We start from the raw sequence: 16930 nt of genomic DNA on the forward strand, positions 1-16930 counted from the left end.
CAGTCTAGTATTTTACCTCATTATAAAATTTTCAGTAAGTCTCTGGCTAGGTTTAAGAAACCAAGAAAGTAGTCTAGAAACATGGAATAAAGTTTGAAAAGCAGAAGTGGTATATTAACCACACTGAACCTTGCTGTTGAAGCTCCTTTCTGCTTCAGCAAGGTTTTTTATGCTAAGATGATAATGAACACCAAGGCATAGGCAGCATGCAAGGAAGCGATTCAGCAATCTTGGTAAACTCTAAAACAGAGTTGCTGTCAGCTTGCCTCAGCTAGCAGAACTGACAACATTAGAGTCTTGTTCCAAAATCTATTTTTTCTGATTCTGCCATATGTCTTCAGATACTAGGGTGTATTATTCAATTAAAATATTATTTTACCAAATTCTTTGACACAGTACCTGGTACATAATAGGCACTCAATAATTATTTGCTGAATGCATGAATGAATGTCTTAATGTGTGGGGGAGATTATATTCTGCCTTAGAAATTAAATGTGTTAGATAATTTGTACATAAATGATCAATTGACTTGATGATAGAGAACAATCAAGAATTGAAGTGGTCTTTTATCTCAACTTAGTTCCCTCTTTGTTTTCCATATGTTATTTATATCTGAAAGGAGTATCATATGTAATAAATAAATGGTCCCTTTGAAAGAGAGTTATATCCAAGAAAAAGGCTGTATTATGTATTTGTTGAGGCTACTTTTAGCAAAGATTAACAAAATTTTGTTTTAAGCTTAAATTCTACTAATAGTGAGTGGTGGTCCCATCTCTAAAGGTTATTATTCTCATGAATTTGACATAACTTGAATTTGTCACTGAATATAAAAAGAATATATGTTTATTTAAGAGCATCTGGAAAATACAGAAAAAAGTATAGATAAAATAATTACAAATCTCCATAATTCCAGCAACAGAGAAAATAATAACACTTTTTATTATTTTGGAGTAAAAGTTTATTTTGAAAGTGAATTTGGTTCTTTCCTCACTTTAATAAGAATTATATTTTGGACATTTAATTCACATTTTATAGGTGATGTTTGATTTTTAAAGTTAATTAAACTATTTCTCATTAATCTATGCTTTTTTTGTAGTGAATGACTTGATTTGGTTAGTTTATAGTAATTGTGTCTATTTCATTGTGTCTTCAACAGGTCGAGAAAGCATAAGCACTCGTGCCATTGGGAAAGCCAGAAAAACCATAAGTGATAAGTGGGAAAGTCAACTGTGGAGAGAGAAAAAGTTTGACTTAACACATTTTCTGCATTATAGCCGTGTTTATCCTGAAAGTTTTCCACGGAAATTTAGTTTTGAACATAAAAAGTTTCTTACTGAGCAGTATAATTCTCAGCCTGCAAAATACGTACCACCAGAAAGAAGGCCCCCAAAACTTGATGATTTTAAGAGCGCCCGAAGCCTTGGACATTTTGAAGTAACCATCCTAGGTAAGTCAACTGTTCCTTTCTTTGAATATTATTAAACATATTTTAAATATAGATGATACTATTTTGCTTCAAAAAATTTAAGCCCAAGGAGAGCTCCTGTTTGGCTTAAACCAAAAGAATGGAGCATTAATTCTGGAATATCATAAGCTCTAATTGTGGGCTTTTAAACATTGGCAAGTCCCTAGAAAGTATTTGGGGAGAGAAGAATGGAAACCAATGGGAACGAAGGGAACTTTCCTCGTCCCTGACTATCTGACTAAAACTGATTCTTTTCTCCTTTAGCCACCACTTTCTTGCCCATATTCTCTGCCTCTTTCTCAGTGCATCTGAATCATTGAAGAGTAAAATATAGGTTAAAGAGAAAGGAGTACTAATCGAAAGAAGCTCCTATGAACAGAGGTCTGTTTAGCTTCTAATGAAAATAAAATTCTCTAGTAATTCAGGTTGAACAGAAAGAAGCTATTGATAAAACTTCCCATGTCTGATAAGGGAAAAGGAGCTTATTTCCTCAGGTTGTTCAAAACTGAGAAGTAGCTATAGAACTTACAGAAATTTAAAGGAGTCAACACATTTTTAAGCTTATGTTTGTTTTTGTTTGTTTCTAATGAATGAAAAGTGTATACAAAAAAATAATTCTAAAATAAAATTTTAGCCAAAATAAGCTACTCTCAGAGTCAAAGAAAAATTAATTGTATTCGTGTTTTAAAGGAAGGTCTTATTACCTTAAAATGAAAGAAGGAGGAAAAATCATTAGCAAATTAATTTAATGCCTCAAAAAATGCAGTTCATAGATTTTTACATCTATAGTACTGGATGAATTACCTTGACCTTTATCAAGATTCCTTTTTCCCCTTTACTCTCTCCCACTCCCTCTTCCCTACCTCCTCACACATAAACATGTACATACATGTGATTGTGTATATGTGTATAATGTATGAAAAGTATGAATTTCCACTGACCCTGTTAGACAATCTCAGACCCAAGTTTGAAATGCTTCTTTTCACTAGACTGCATTACTTGGTCTCTTTGAGGAGTTTATCCATCTTAGTTTTATATCTAGGGAAAAAAAATATAGCAAAGATTTCCCATACATTATAAAAAATAACCATGGAAATCATGAGTTCATCTGGAAACATAGAAATTGAATATTTTTCTCCTTTTTTAACATGTTACTGATCCAGTGGACATCTCAGCTCTCTTACAAGTAATTGTAAACCTTTGTAACTTTAACTATGCATCACCTAAAAGCAAGAATCAAATGTGAAGAAGGCAAATTTATCATTCTGTCCAGCCAGCGCTAATCCATGTTAGAATTATGCTATTTTATATCCTCCTTGTTTTCAAGGACTTAAGGTGGTTTACAGGGTTAAAAAAAAAAAAAAAAAAAAACAGTGAAAAACAAGCCATGTATGGATAAAACAAAACAGAACATTTAAAAGGAAATAGAGGGCTGGCCCCGTGGCTTAGCGGTTAAGTGCGTGCGCTCTGCTGCTGGCTACCCGGGTTTGGATCCTGGGCGAGCACCGAGGCACCGCTTCTCTGGCCATGCTGAGGCCGTGTCCCACATACAGCAACTAGAAGGATGTGCAGCTATGACATACAACTACCTACTGGGGCTTTGGGGGGAAAATAAATAAATAAATTAAATCTTAAAAAAAATAAATAAATAAAAGGAAATAGAAAAAGTAGGTGTTACTAGATACTTGCAAATAACCAAATAGGCAGTAATTTTCTGTGAGCTTTCTGGCAGGAAGGGAGAAAGGGGATTTTTCCAGATGAGATATTTTAGAGTTAAAAGAAACTTGGATATCTTCTAGTCCTACCCTGGCTAAGTAGAAGCCAGGCCATGATTAGGAATTATGTCTCCTGAGTCTGTAAATATATCTTCTATTACTGAGAAAACAAACACTCCTATGTAGGAACCTTGTTATTTTTTCACTCTAACAAAAGTCAAGTCTGAACTTACTATATATGAAGTTATTGTATAAATAGCACAGAATAACAAACGAGTTATCTTCAACTACAGTTCCCTTTTTTAAAGATATGGAAATGCTCTTCAGATAGTTGATTCTTGCATCAACCTTGTAATATATATAATCAGTATAATCATTAGTCAAATCTTAGTAAGGCATTTCCGTAAAGGAATATATTTTTGCCTTAATTATTATTATATAATCCAAGTACTTAGCTCTCTAATGTTTAACTTAATACAGAGATAAAATCTAGAGAATTAAGATAAATGGTACTGGAATCAGTGATTCTTATAGACCTTTGGTGGGAGGGGTTAGCTTATAAAAATCATCGAGGGAGACCTACCTATACTCCTTGGAATTCTGGTACACTCTAGAGAAGCAGTCCATTCAGTCTCCCTGCCCTTCATAAGGGATACTTATTGCCTCAGAGAGCCACTGGCAAGAATGAGTCCTGTCAGGTATGCAGTATTAGAATAAAGGTTGAGAACTACAGAACTAGTGCTCTCTTAACAGTAGTTGAAGTATAGATATTCTCTGATTTTGGTTAAAATAAGAGCTGAATATCAGATGTAAAAGTGGTGAGTTTATCATATCTTTTGTGAAAGTATGAACCCGAGTTGTATTACGAGACCAGACAAATGGCCTGTACATTTTAAGCATGGCATGAGCAATGAGCTCAGAAGAGAGGACAAAATCTGTTATTAATGTACTATTTGTTAAAAGATAGAATTCTAGAACTGAAAATGACTTTATGTGTGTCCTGTAAAAGGGGGAAAACTTATTCTGTAAAGGGCCAAGTAGTAAATGTTTGAGGCTTTGCAGGCCATAGAGTTTCTGTCCCAAGTACTCAGCTTTGCTGTTTTAGTGTAAAAGCAGCCATAGACAATATGTAAATCAATGTGCACGGCTGTGTTTGAATAAAACTTTATTTATAGACACTGAAATTTGAATTGCATGTTATTTTCACACGTCACAAAATACTATTCTTCTTTTGATTTTTTTCAACCATTTAAAATGTAAAAAACACATTCTTAGCTCATGGGTTGTGTAAAAACCAAGTGCAGGCTCAATTTGACCCCCAGGTCATAGTTTGCTGACTCCCGTTCTAGACCCCTGTTTTTAGATAAGACTGCCGAAACCACTCCAGGCAGTAAATCTATATGATGTTTAAAGTTCTTCAAGCACAAAGATTGTCCAACCTACATTGATACTATCTTCTAGTGATTTACTATCCCTCTACAGTACCTTGCTGATCTCTGGAGGACCCAGAAATTTTGAAGTGTCTTAATCTGGGAGAAAGGTTATTCAGACCACAACCCTGTTACTTGGTCATTAGCTCTGACTGGTCTAGGGCAAATCATTATTGAAAACATTGAACAGAATTATTAATCTTCCTTCCCACAGTTCTGTGGCTCCCAACAACCAGCTGGTACATGGCAATATCAGAAACCTATCCCAAAAGTGCTGGTTCTTGTGTTAAAATCCTTGCTATGCCATCTCACTTGCCTCAAATAAATTGATAGTGTTAGTAAGCCCTAAAACCTCAGCCCATCGCCCGCTATGTAATAACACACACTTAAAGAGAAGATATTGGGATGAAGTAACAAACTAAATTTTCAATGCCTTTAGTCCAGGTACAAAGTTTAAAATTTATTGGTCAGTCTCTCCAAATTTTAAAAGTTATTTCTCACCTTAAATACAAGAAGATACATTTCAAAAACTTGATTGGACTTGTGGATGGTATTAGTATATCATTGGCTCTGCTAACACTAATTTAGTTACCCATGAAAATCCTATGAATCAATCAAAGCTTAAGAGACCTCTCTTCACTTTGCATTTTACTTAGACAATGAGGAACGTAATTCAGCCAGGCTTTTGTAAACCTTTAAAGGCCATTCCTTTGTCTCTTGGAAGTCAAGAGACACAAACCCCAGTAATAATGGGTGTCATTTAAGGAGAGCTGTTAAAATAATCTTTTCTAGATTTTTTTGTCAAAAGATTTTTTTTCAAAAAATTTTCGTATGGTTTGTTCTTTTCCTTTTTTGCAAAATGTGTTTCAATGATAATTTAAAAATTTTAATAGCATTAATTGTAACGTCAAACTAATTTAATATGCTATAGTTATATTGATATAATAAGGCTTTACTTATCTTGATTGTTTTCTCCTATTAAAGCAATGAAGCAGGCCAACATAATTCCTGCCCTCCTTGGTATTAGCTTGCTGGCTCAGGTCCAATTATTCGTACCCCTGAGGTATGCCTCCTTCCTTGTTGAAGCCCACTTGATCCATTAGCTGAGTAGCACTAGATTCCCTCACTGTTGGTTCCCTCACTGGCTATGTCCTCAAGATATCCTCCTACCCCACTGGGATGCTTCCCACTCTTGTATCTCAAATTGGGTTGGACACTGGATTACATGAGTTCCAGAGCTAGATTACTGTTGCCACACCTTAATTCTGTCTTTTATTCCATTGCATAAGGAAAGTAACTTAATCATTAAACCTGAAGTACTTACTATCTGATTTCATCAGCGTAAGATACACTTTTTTCCCATATTTTAACATCTTTGAAAATTGATGTGCATCTTACAACTGATGTCATGCCATTCTTTAGTTGGTAACGTTTTTCTTTCTTAGTGGTATATAAAATAATAATCATCTTAAAATCAATATGTCTTAGATTTGGTAAAATATGGTATATACCAAGCACTATGCTAGGTGCTGGGATTACAAATCACCCTCCCCCATAACACACACACACACAAACACACACACTTTTAACTGGAGAAGAAACTCAGTGATAAAGAATTGAGGAAGAAGATATATAAATTGCATATAATATACTTTACAAAAGAGGAATATGAGCTTGTTTGATTTTATATTTTCCTATAATTTTGAATATTGTCCAGATATATTATTACACTTACATAGTTAGTATGTTGTAAGTTATTTAAGTAACACATAAACAGTAAATCACCATTGAAGTGCATTGTATGTGCAGATTGTTGGGAGGATATTTGCATTCATCTCGTTTGGTAATGGGAATATGGATGAATTCATATTTGAACACTAAATGCACAAGTGTCCTAAAGTCTAGTATTTGAAAATTATAGGTAAAAAATACACAAATGTACATTAATTTGCTCAATTTAAAAAATATTTACTGAGCACCTAATATGAGCCCAACACCATTCTGGGTGCTAAGGTTACATGAATGGACACAACAGATAAACGAGCTTCTAGTAGAATGAGATGGTGATAAGTGCTAGAAGAAAGAGGTTAGATGTAGTAGGAAAGGGTTAAATTTTAAATAGAGTGGTCAGGGGAGGTATCCCTGAGAAAGTAACATTTCACCAGAAACCTGATGGAAGTGAATGAGCAAACCATGTGGTTATCTGGGAAAGAGCATTCTAGGCACAGGAACAGCAAGTACAGAGGCCCTGAGGCCTGTTTACTTATACATTTGCACTCTGAACTCTAGTTTTAACCAAACAGCTCACGGCAAATTTTATTAATAATGTTGACTCTAAACTCACAGTATTTTATAATTTAGAAAGAAACTCAAAATAGTATCAATGACATACTGATAATAAAGCTAGCTTTCTGAAAATATCAGGATTCCCAACTTCTGATATTTTCTCAATTCTAGGGCATACTTTCTTTTTTTAGATTTGCAAGTTGGAATGCATCCTATGGTCAATGGGTACATTTAATAGAGTTTTTCCTTTTTATGAAAAAACCTGTTATTAATTTGATGGTATATCTTAGAATTATATTTAGTCTTAGAATCAAGGAAATAAGATACCAGCATTTGCACATTCACTTGAGTTTTGCAGCATTGCTAAGATTTATGGGGTAGCTACACTTGTTATAATACTGAATTGGAATCCTTAGTAAATTCTAAATATCATGACTATTTTAGTTTATGAATACCAAATTTTAGTAATCCTTAAAAAGCTGTAAGTAGCCCTTAGTTGTATGTTACATTAAAGCTAAGGAAGTTAGTGTCATTTGCCCATAGAAAGCAAAAAAACAGGCTTGCATTTCTGGATCAATTTACAGCTTAACAGAAAGGACTTTGTTTACCCATCATTTGCCCATACTCGATACTTAAGAATCTCTGTAGGGATGTATAGGAAAGATATTAAGGTCATAGAATCTATGGGACTTGGTGGCTAAATATCAGGGAAGAACAAAAGGGAGAAGTTAAGGATAGCTCCCAGGTTTCTGGTTTGGGTAACTGGGTAGAATTCATAGAGTTTTTAAGCTGTGCTCTGTGTGTTTACCTTTGCTTCAGCCAAGATGGGCTCCTTACTCTGGTCTATACTTTTGGCTACTCCCTGTCCTGCCTGAAATACCCTCTTCTCTGTCCATTTAAATGCTACTCATCCTTTAGTACCCAGCTCAAAACCCTTGCCTCTAGGAAGTCTTTTTTTATCCACTCTAACTGACATTGACCCACATAAAAAGATGACAGTCACAGGTCAGGATTCACTTTGGTTGTTCTCCCATAGCCCCTTTTCTGCTGCAACCTTTTATAGCCCTAATGGTGAGTGAGTGACGCTTGTCTTGTATAGTTGAGGACAGATGGGACCTAATTACTACCATCCCTGGCCTTGCTTGAGTCATACATCCTTAAGTCCAAATGGCAATAAGGGAACCATTAGTTATCTCTGAATTCTCTTATCCTATAATGGCACCTGTCATAAATGACCAAGAAAACACTCTACATGTCTTTATTTATGTGACCAGGCTGTCCTCTGGATATTAAGATTTCAACCTTCCATCAGTAGGGAAAACATTTTGGATTTTATTTCCAGCAGTGGTGATAGATTGCACTGATGTGTCCCCTCTTTCAACCAATAGCCTGTATTCATAAATGTTTGCACAGCTAAGGGTTTAGTCTGCAGTTTCGAAACACGAGTTTTTTACAGGTGTGAGGCTATTTGGCACATGTTAGGATCAAACCAGCAAACTTGGCCTCATTAGCACCATGTACTAACCCACTGAGCTTTTAATAAAGTGTGATTTTTCTATAACAGGTCTGAACCATGAGATAGCAATCAATGTTGCATTCCTACCCATGTATTGTCCGGAAGATATCCGAACAGCTCAAATAGACACATTATTAACCCAAATGAATTACAGCTGTGTGTATCCACAGGAAATAACTGGCAATGACAGATTGCCACGTCCAAGAGCACTTGCAGGTAAGACAACCTGTGTATTCTTTTCATTCAGAAAATGAAATTAATATTGTAAACAGTCCTAACCTTAAGATGTTATTATATAAACAGTTCTAGCCTTAACATTTAATATAGTTTAAAGGGTTATTTAAATGTACCCCGAGACTTATAAATGAGAACATATTTTTAAATAAAATTGAATAGATTAATGGTTTCTATTCCAGTCAGGCATTAAGAATGTTCTCTTGTAATACAATTCTAAATATAAGTATTCATTAGGTCTAAGTGGTATGCACATGGAGCAGTGAAAATTCTACTCTTCTCTCCTTTTAACTCAGGCGAGACAATTTCCTTTCACCTTATAATTGCCTGAAATTTTAGTATCTCCATAGTATAGTAAAGTACAATTGTTTTCTCTTATAAATATTTAGTTATTCAAGTGCTATGCAATAAATTCCTTGAGGACTGCTAGGAGTGTATGTAATCCCAATAGTGAAACCCTTCAACCAACTAATTGTTTAGGCTGCAACATAATATACCAAACTTTGAATTATTTCTATCTACCTGTAAAATTATGTGTCCAATTATAATTATCCTATTCATTTTCTGTTGTCATTTCTGTTTCCTAAGCATGTGGTAAGGTTTCTAGCAGTTTTCATCGAGCTTATAAGGATATTCCATTTAAAAGAGCTTTTAAGAAAGCCTTTATTATCTTGGGATTTTGTGGTGGGTCTTTCTAAGCTGATGAAACTCTTGAGTGTATGTTGTTTTTACACAAGTCTTATGAGCTGTGCCTGATGATTAAGTAAGTATTGGCAGTAATGGCCACTGCAAACTGAACTCGAGTGTCTAATTTTATAAGAGATGAATTTTTTAATTTTTCCTGCAGTCCATTTTCGAGATGATGTATTAGTTGACTTGCAGTATTACTTCCTACATTGCTGCTCCTCAGACTTCCAGAAATTCCAGATTTCTTAATTAGTGCCCTAACATCTAGTTTAAATATTTGTGCACCCATGTTTTTGCTTCATACAATATCCACTTCTGTCACATTTCTTCTGCTATATGTATATGTTATTATTGAAATAAAATATCAAGGCAAAATTCTCAGCTACCTGCTAGTTGCTAGTGCCAATATTCTTCCAGCAGTCACTAGCATAGTAACATGAAAATACCTGGTACCATTCTGCCAAAAGAGTTAATATTTGGGACATGAAGGGCAAGAATCGCTAGAGAAGAAAAGTGACGTGGTAATCAAAAGCAAGGTGATTTATTTTGAGTGGAATACCGTGTTTTTCATGACATAGCATTATTAACAATAATAGTGTCCATTTAGCTCTGTGCCAAGCACTGTGTCTGGGTATTTTACATAAGTTACAACTAATCCTAATAAGATCCTTGCAAGGTGAATACTATTATCTCCTATTTATAGATGATTAGACTGAAAATCAGAGAAATTCATCAGTTTGGGTAACAGCTAGGATTTGAACCCAGATCTGTCTGATTTAAAACTTTTCCATTCCTTCCATGATTCCACACTGAAAGATAAAAATAGGCACAGAATGATCTAATGCAGTGGCTCATAGTATAACATTAGTGTCATCTTTTAAACATTTTTTATGAACTAGTTTATTTTTTATTACAAAAGCTATACATGTTCATAATTTAAAAATTCAAACAGTACAGAAAAGTATAGAGTAAAAGTGAAAGTTCCCCTCCCTGCCTTCCCAGGTCCAGCCTCTTCCACCAACCCACTCACCCACTCTCTGGAGATAACCAGTATTCTTTGAATCCCTTAAGAAATTATTTTTGCATAGAACAGTGTATATTCTCTCTCTCTCTCTCTCTCTCTCTCTCTCTTTCTCTCTGTCTCACACACACACACACACACACACACACAGAGTCTTAAGGAATATACATAAATGAAATTATAGTAAACATATAGTTCCATAACCAGCTTTTTCCTTTTGACAGTATATTTTAGATATCTTTCATATTCGTGTATAGACAGTTACCTCATTTGTTTTAATAACTACAAATATTCCACTGTGTGGATGTACCAAAATTTACTTAGTGCCCTACTGATGGACATTTAGATTGTATCCAAATGTTTTCACTATTAGCAAAGAGTACCGCAGTGAATATCTGTCTATCTGTGTGTGTGTGTGTGTGTGTGTGTAAGTGACACACACAGTCATGTGTCACTTAATGACGAGGATACATTCTGATTAATGTGTCGTTAGGCGATTTCATCATTGTGTGAGCACCATAGAGTGTACTTACACAAACCTAGATGGTATAGTCTACTACACACCTGGGTTATATGGTACTGATCTTGTGGGACCCCCACCATATATGCTGTCCGTCGTTGACCAAAACATTTTTATGCGGTACATGATTGTATGTATGTGTCTGTGTGTGTGTGTATATATATATATATATGTATATATGTACAGTGCACTTTGCAAATACATCTGTAAGACGAATTCCTAGAAGAGACGTCACTGACTCAAAAGGTGTATGCATTTAAAATTTTGGTAGATATTGTCAAATTGTCGTCCAAAAAAGTTATACCAATTTGCACTTTAACCAAAAGTGAGAATGCCACTTTACTCACACCCTTTAAAATGCTAGGTATTATCGGTCGTGTTAATCTTTGGCAGACTGCTAGGCAAAAAAGTATTATATCATTATTTCCACTCGTATTTCTTAATTATTTTTAAGCTTTAACATCTTCATATTTTTATTGGCCATTTATATTTTTTGTTTCTATGAACTTTCTAGAAATTTCTATGCTAGTTTTATTTTTTCCATTTTTCAGAGTGTTCTTTTTCTTATTAATTTGTAAGCTCTCTTTGCATATTAAAGAAATTAACCCTTTATCATGTGTTGCAAATACTTTTACCCAGTTTGACATTTATTCAATGGGAGGCTTGTTTTGGTATTTTAAGTAATTTTATTTTTATGCACAGTCATGCACCGCATAATGACATTTTGGTCAACAACAGACTGTATATACGATGGTGGTCCCATAAGATTAGTACCATATAGCCCAGGAGTGTAGTAGGCTATAGCATCTAGTTTGTGTAAGTACACTTTATGATGTTTGTAGAACAAAATCGCCTAACGACACATTTCTCAGAAGGTATCCCCATCTTTAAGTGACGCATGACTGTACTCAAATATATCAGTCTTTTATTTTGCGCCTGCTGGCTTTATTTCATACTCAGAAAGGCATCACCCTGTCCAAGATTTTTTTTTAATTCACTCTGTTTTTTCTGGTACTTCTGTAGCTTCATTTTTTTAACTCATATATATAATTTTTATTATGGTAAAATATACATAACATAAAATTTACCACTTTAACAATTTTTAATTGTACAATTCAATGACATTAAGTACATTCACAGTGTTGTGCAACCGTCACCACTATCCATTTTCAGAACTTTTTCATCATCCCAAACAGAAATTCTGTACCTGTTAAACAATAGCTCCTTCTTCCCCCACTTTCCCCAGCCCTTGGTAACCTCTATTCTACTTCTGTCTCTATGAATTTGCTTATTCAAGTACCTCATATAAGTGGAATCCATACAATATTTGTCCTTTTGTGTCTGGTTTATTTCACTTGGGATAACATTTTCAAGATTCATCCACATTGTAATATGTATCAGAATTGTATTCCTTTTATGGCTGAATAATATTCCATTGTATGTATATACCACATTTTGTTTGTCCATTCATCTGTTGATGGACATTTTGGTTATTTCCACCTCTTGGCTATTGTGAATAATTCTGCTATGAACATTGGTGTACAAGTATCTGTTGGAGTCCCTGGTTTCAATTCTTTTGGGAATATATCTAGGAGTGGAATTACTGAGTCATATGGTAATTCTATATTTAACTTTTTGAGGAACCACCAAACCATTTTCCACAGAAGCTGCACCATTTTACCTTCCCACCAGCAATGCATGAGGATTCCAGTTTCTCCACATCCTCACCAACACTTGTTATTTTCTGTTTTTTTTTATAAAAGCCATCCTAAAATGGTATCTCTTTGTGGTTTTGATTTATATTTCTCTAATTATGAATGACATTGAGCATCTTCTCATGTGCTCATTGGCCATCTGTATATCTTCTTTGGAGAAATGTCTATTCAAGTCCTTTGCCCATTTTTGAATTGAGTTATTTGGGTTTTTTGTTGTAGATACGGATTCATTTTTATAACTTAAAATTTTAATCCATTTGGAATTTATTTTGTTATAGAGAGTGAGATAGGGATCCAACTTTATTTTTTTTCCAAGTGGTTAGCCATATTTCCCAAATCATTTATTGAATAATGCTTATTGATATGATGTCCTAATTGGTATCATCTTTACCTATGAAGTACAAGGATACATATGCCTTCCACCTCTTTGAAAGCATTGAGTTAATTTATCCATTGATAAACATTTCAGAAGCATAACATGTTATGGAAGTGTTTTAACACATGTGAGAAAACAAACGATTTTATTATTCTCTAGATAATCCAGATTTCCCATATTATTTTCAGAGACAGGAATACGACACTGTATTACGAGATAGGTTGGACTGTGCTGCAGTTACAAAGCAACTCCAAAGTCTCAGTGAATTAACACAATAAAAGTTTAATTCTTTCTCAAGTCAGGTCTGATGCAGTCAGTCATTAGCTCTCTTCTCAGAAGTGATTCAGGAATCCAGCCCGCTGCCATCTTGTTGCAGCCCCAACAAAAACAAATGGCTTCTAGGGTTGTCTGGGAAGAGGAAGAAAGAGATGAAGGAGACACTGGCTTTCAATTGTGTTGGACCGGAAGTGACAAATCACTCCCACTCGCATTCTCATTCACCAGAACTTGCTTACATGGTCCCAGCCTAGGTACAAGGGAGACCAGGACACTTTGTCTTCCCATGTGACCATGAAGACGAAGGAGAGTGGAGAACACATAGCATTGCTTTTGTCACACTCACCTTATGCATGTGTGATGTTCCTAAAAATTTTTACAATTTTTGTAATTCAATTTAAAATGAATTGTAGCAAAGCTCATTTTATAGGTAAAATCTGTAGTCCTTTTTAAAGAATTCCTTTGTGATATATCATAATTTCATACTAGGTTTTCTTCAGTAGAAAATGATCGTTGCTGACATTTGAGTGCTTACTATGTGTCAGCCACCATTCTAAGTGTTTTACATCTATTTAATTCTCACAGCATCCTATGATGTAGGTACTAGATGAGCAGATTGAGGCACAGAGTGGTTGTCATTTGCTCAAAGTATTGCACAAGTAGGCAGTCACCTAAACAGAAAACTTAATTATACTTTATGTTGTAAGTACTATGTAAGTCATTGTTTTTAAAAGTCAATATATGATTTATTAGCAATTAGAATTATTAAGGTTTGAGTTGCTGCTGTTAGCATCAAACTTGAATATTTTCAAATCTTTCTAAAGCATCTGGATTAAAGTCCATCTCCAGCAAAGAAAAAAAAATTATATAGTACTAACGTAACCATTGTTATTATATTCATTGTGCTTTAGTTAACTTGCACAATTTTAAATCATTCATCAGATTTTGTGACATGTCTCGCAGAGGTGGATTTACTGTGCAGCTAATAAAGCCTAAGCTTGAAGAGCCCTCACTTGCGTAGGTTCTTCCAAGGCCCTTTTGGTATTCTTTTGTATTTTGTATTCTTTTTCATAAAAAGGGCCCCAAAATAGTATATCCTTCAGGCCCCACAAAACCTAGATCCACCACGGGCTCTTAGGCTCAACTTTGTAGAGATGTAGCTCTGGCGTAAAAGGTTAAGAGCATATGCCTTGAAGCCCGACTGTCTGGATTAGAATCAGCATGTGACTTTGCTTCAGTTACTTAACTTCTAAATGTTTTAGTTTTCTAATATTTAAAATGAAGTCTGTCATATGTAGCCACTGAAGTCTGTAATCCATTAGCCTAGTAGCGGTCAGTGTTTTGAAAGAGTTATCATAATCAACACTTGGAGCCAAGAACAGAAAAAATACTCTCCCAGTTTTTGCAGATTGGATCTGTGTTGTGGCACCCCTTCAACACTTAGCCAGGCTGTTTACAACTCTGTCCTAGCCTTCACTTCCTGCTCTGCAGAGCCTGATGGTCAGCCAGAGTTTTCAATTTCAAAACAATTAGAGTTTTCTCAGGCCTTTTCTGAGCATGTGTCCACCACTGGGCATACATGTGGCCTTCTTGATTCCCTGGTGTACAGGAGCTTTTAAAAGCCCTTATTCCCCCACATATCTCTTTTCTCAGCCTTTTCCTCCCCAGGCTTTTTGGTCTGTCTGTTGCTTGTCCCAACTTTATACCCTGCCCCAGCTGCTCTAGCCAATGCTTTTGCCTTTATGTGCTTTCAACAAAAGCCACTGAGAAAGCTATCCCAGTTGTGAGAATGCTCCAAATCAGGTGAAACAAAAGCAAGCTCTTGCGTCTGTCCTCGAGGAAGCTTCCCGAAAGATCAAAACATACAAGCACATCTTTGAGAATAAGGTCTGTGTTGCTCCCTCTGGTACTAGCAACGTGCACCAGGAGTGCGAGCTGCCATCTGCATGGCTGCTGCTGGTCTGGGGAGTAGGCTGGGAATTTAAAACACCACAGCACACTCTTACCGCCGTGCAGCAGCTTCTTTCTTCATTAATCTTTCCCCTGGTTGTTTTAAGTTTCTGTCTAAATTCCAGAGTTCTGCAGAAGTTGATCTGAGGGTTTTTGCCAGCTTTATAAGTTGCCTTAGTGAAGGGACAAGACCCCTGGAGTTCCCTACTCTGCCATTTTCAGCAATGTCACTCACCTGATCCATTTTTGATAAAGCTTCTTGAGAGTATCCAAGGCTAAGTGTTAGTTAATAAAAAGCTGTTTCAAGGGAAATACACTTTAAAAGAAGCTTGAATTACATATATGTATTTTGCTTTATGTCTTGTAAATTTTTCAAATAATTAATAATTAAATTTCAAAATAGAAAAATTTATCTTTGCACTCACTTGAAGTGTAATGATAAGCTGTTTATCTGGCACCATATAAATGACTTTGAAAATATGTAGATTTACTTTGCTCCACTAAAAAAATTAAAAAATAAAAATAACTAAATATGGCTCTGGCGTACCAGCCCATATCTTGGCATTATTGGAAGCATCTATTTGATGTGTGAACTTTTATCTGCGGAAGTTACACTAACGTGACTTTGATGAATGTGTGTGATGAACTGGAGGGGAGGGGGAGAAGATGAGGGACATTGTTAATATTATAAGAAAAAAAAACATCAGCTTATGTGATACTAAATCCAAGTAAATATTTAACTATTTTATGATACTTACCATCTGCTTTCTACTTTTAGGTGATATTATAAAAGCAGTAACTGAACTGGATAGAGTGCATATCATCGGTATCTTGGATATCTGTAATTTGGGTAACAATAAAGTAGAAGTCTATTTGCAGAAAATTTATAAACCAGAGAATACTTCTTAAAAATTAGCAAATGAAATTACTACAGATTATAGAGAGGGCACTGCTTTAAAGATATCCTGTCATTTTGTTGTTAATTTCAGTAACTGTTTTTCAGCAAGAATATTACATAAGCTCTAGTTATTAAATGGTTTTATGTTTGTCTTATATTTAGAACTAACATACTTCATTTTAAATTCATTATTGAAAAGGTCATCACAACAGTTTTTGTGTGTCAAGAAAATTTACCTTATTTCTATATGACTATTATCTTGACTTGTTATAATTTATGTTCACTGTTCTATTTGTGAAGTGTACTTTTATTCTAAAGCCTCAGCATAAGGAATCCTGACTTACAAAAGTAACTTTTCATAGACATTTAACATTCTTCTACTTTTATTCACCTATAATGGGAAATTTTAATTGCTAATTTGAAGATTAAATGGGAAATTTTCATTGCTAATTTGAAGATTAAATTCTGCATTTCTCACAACCAAGGTAGTTTCTGTCATTTTCAAAAGCACACCTGGATTGTTATGGTCCAATTGCCCTAGTCTTTAGTGTGGTCAGACAGTGAGTGTGCTTAATTAAATTGTCTTAAGGTTTCCCACTCCATGTTGTAACTTCACATCCTTTGAATTTCTAAATGTTTTGACCAATGTGTGATCTTAAAGCCAGAGGCTACAGCTGTTTTCATTTGTAATTTTTGGTACATGTAATGTGAGTTTAAATAGTGAATTTTATCTCATATTAACATTTTAAGCGCTCATATTGAAAGTATAAAACAGTAACTAAGGGAATTGATTTTATTCTGGTTGTCTATTTTACTTCATTTTAACTGAAAATGGCCATTC

The 16930-nt window shown here is 34.9% G+C and overlaps 1 protein-coding gene across 1 annotated transcript in view; it reads left to right on the plus strand.

Moving 5' to 3' along the window:
• RADX (RPA1 related single stranded DNA binding protein, X-linked) overlaps positions 1-16335 on the plus strand; it is a 59568-nt gene extending 43233 nt beyond the window's left edge. The window contains exons 12-14 of the mRNA XM_058536444.1: positions 1157-1447; positions 8461-8628; positions 15970-16335. Of these exons, the coding sequence (XP_058392427.1) occupies positions 1157-1447; positions 8461-8628; positions 15970-16100 (590 nt within the window). The 3' untranslated portion in view covers positions 16101-16335. The remainder of the gene's footprint in view (positions 1-1156; positions 1448-8460; positions 8629-15969) is intronic.
• The last annotated feature ends 595 nt before the right edge of the window (positions 16336-16930 follow it).

This window comes from Diceros bicornis, chromosome X (assembly GCF_020826845.1).
Source record: "Diceros bicornis minor isolate mBicDic1 chromosome X, mDicBic1.mat.cur, whole genome shotgun sequence".
Classification (NCBI taxonomy): Eukaryota; Metazoa; Chordata; class Mammalia; order Perissodactyla; family Rhinocerotidae; genus Diceros; species Diceros bicornis.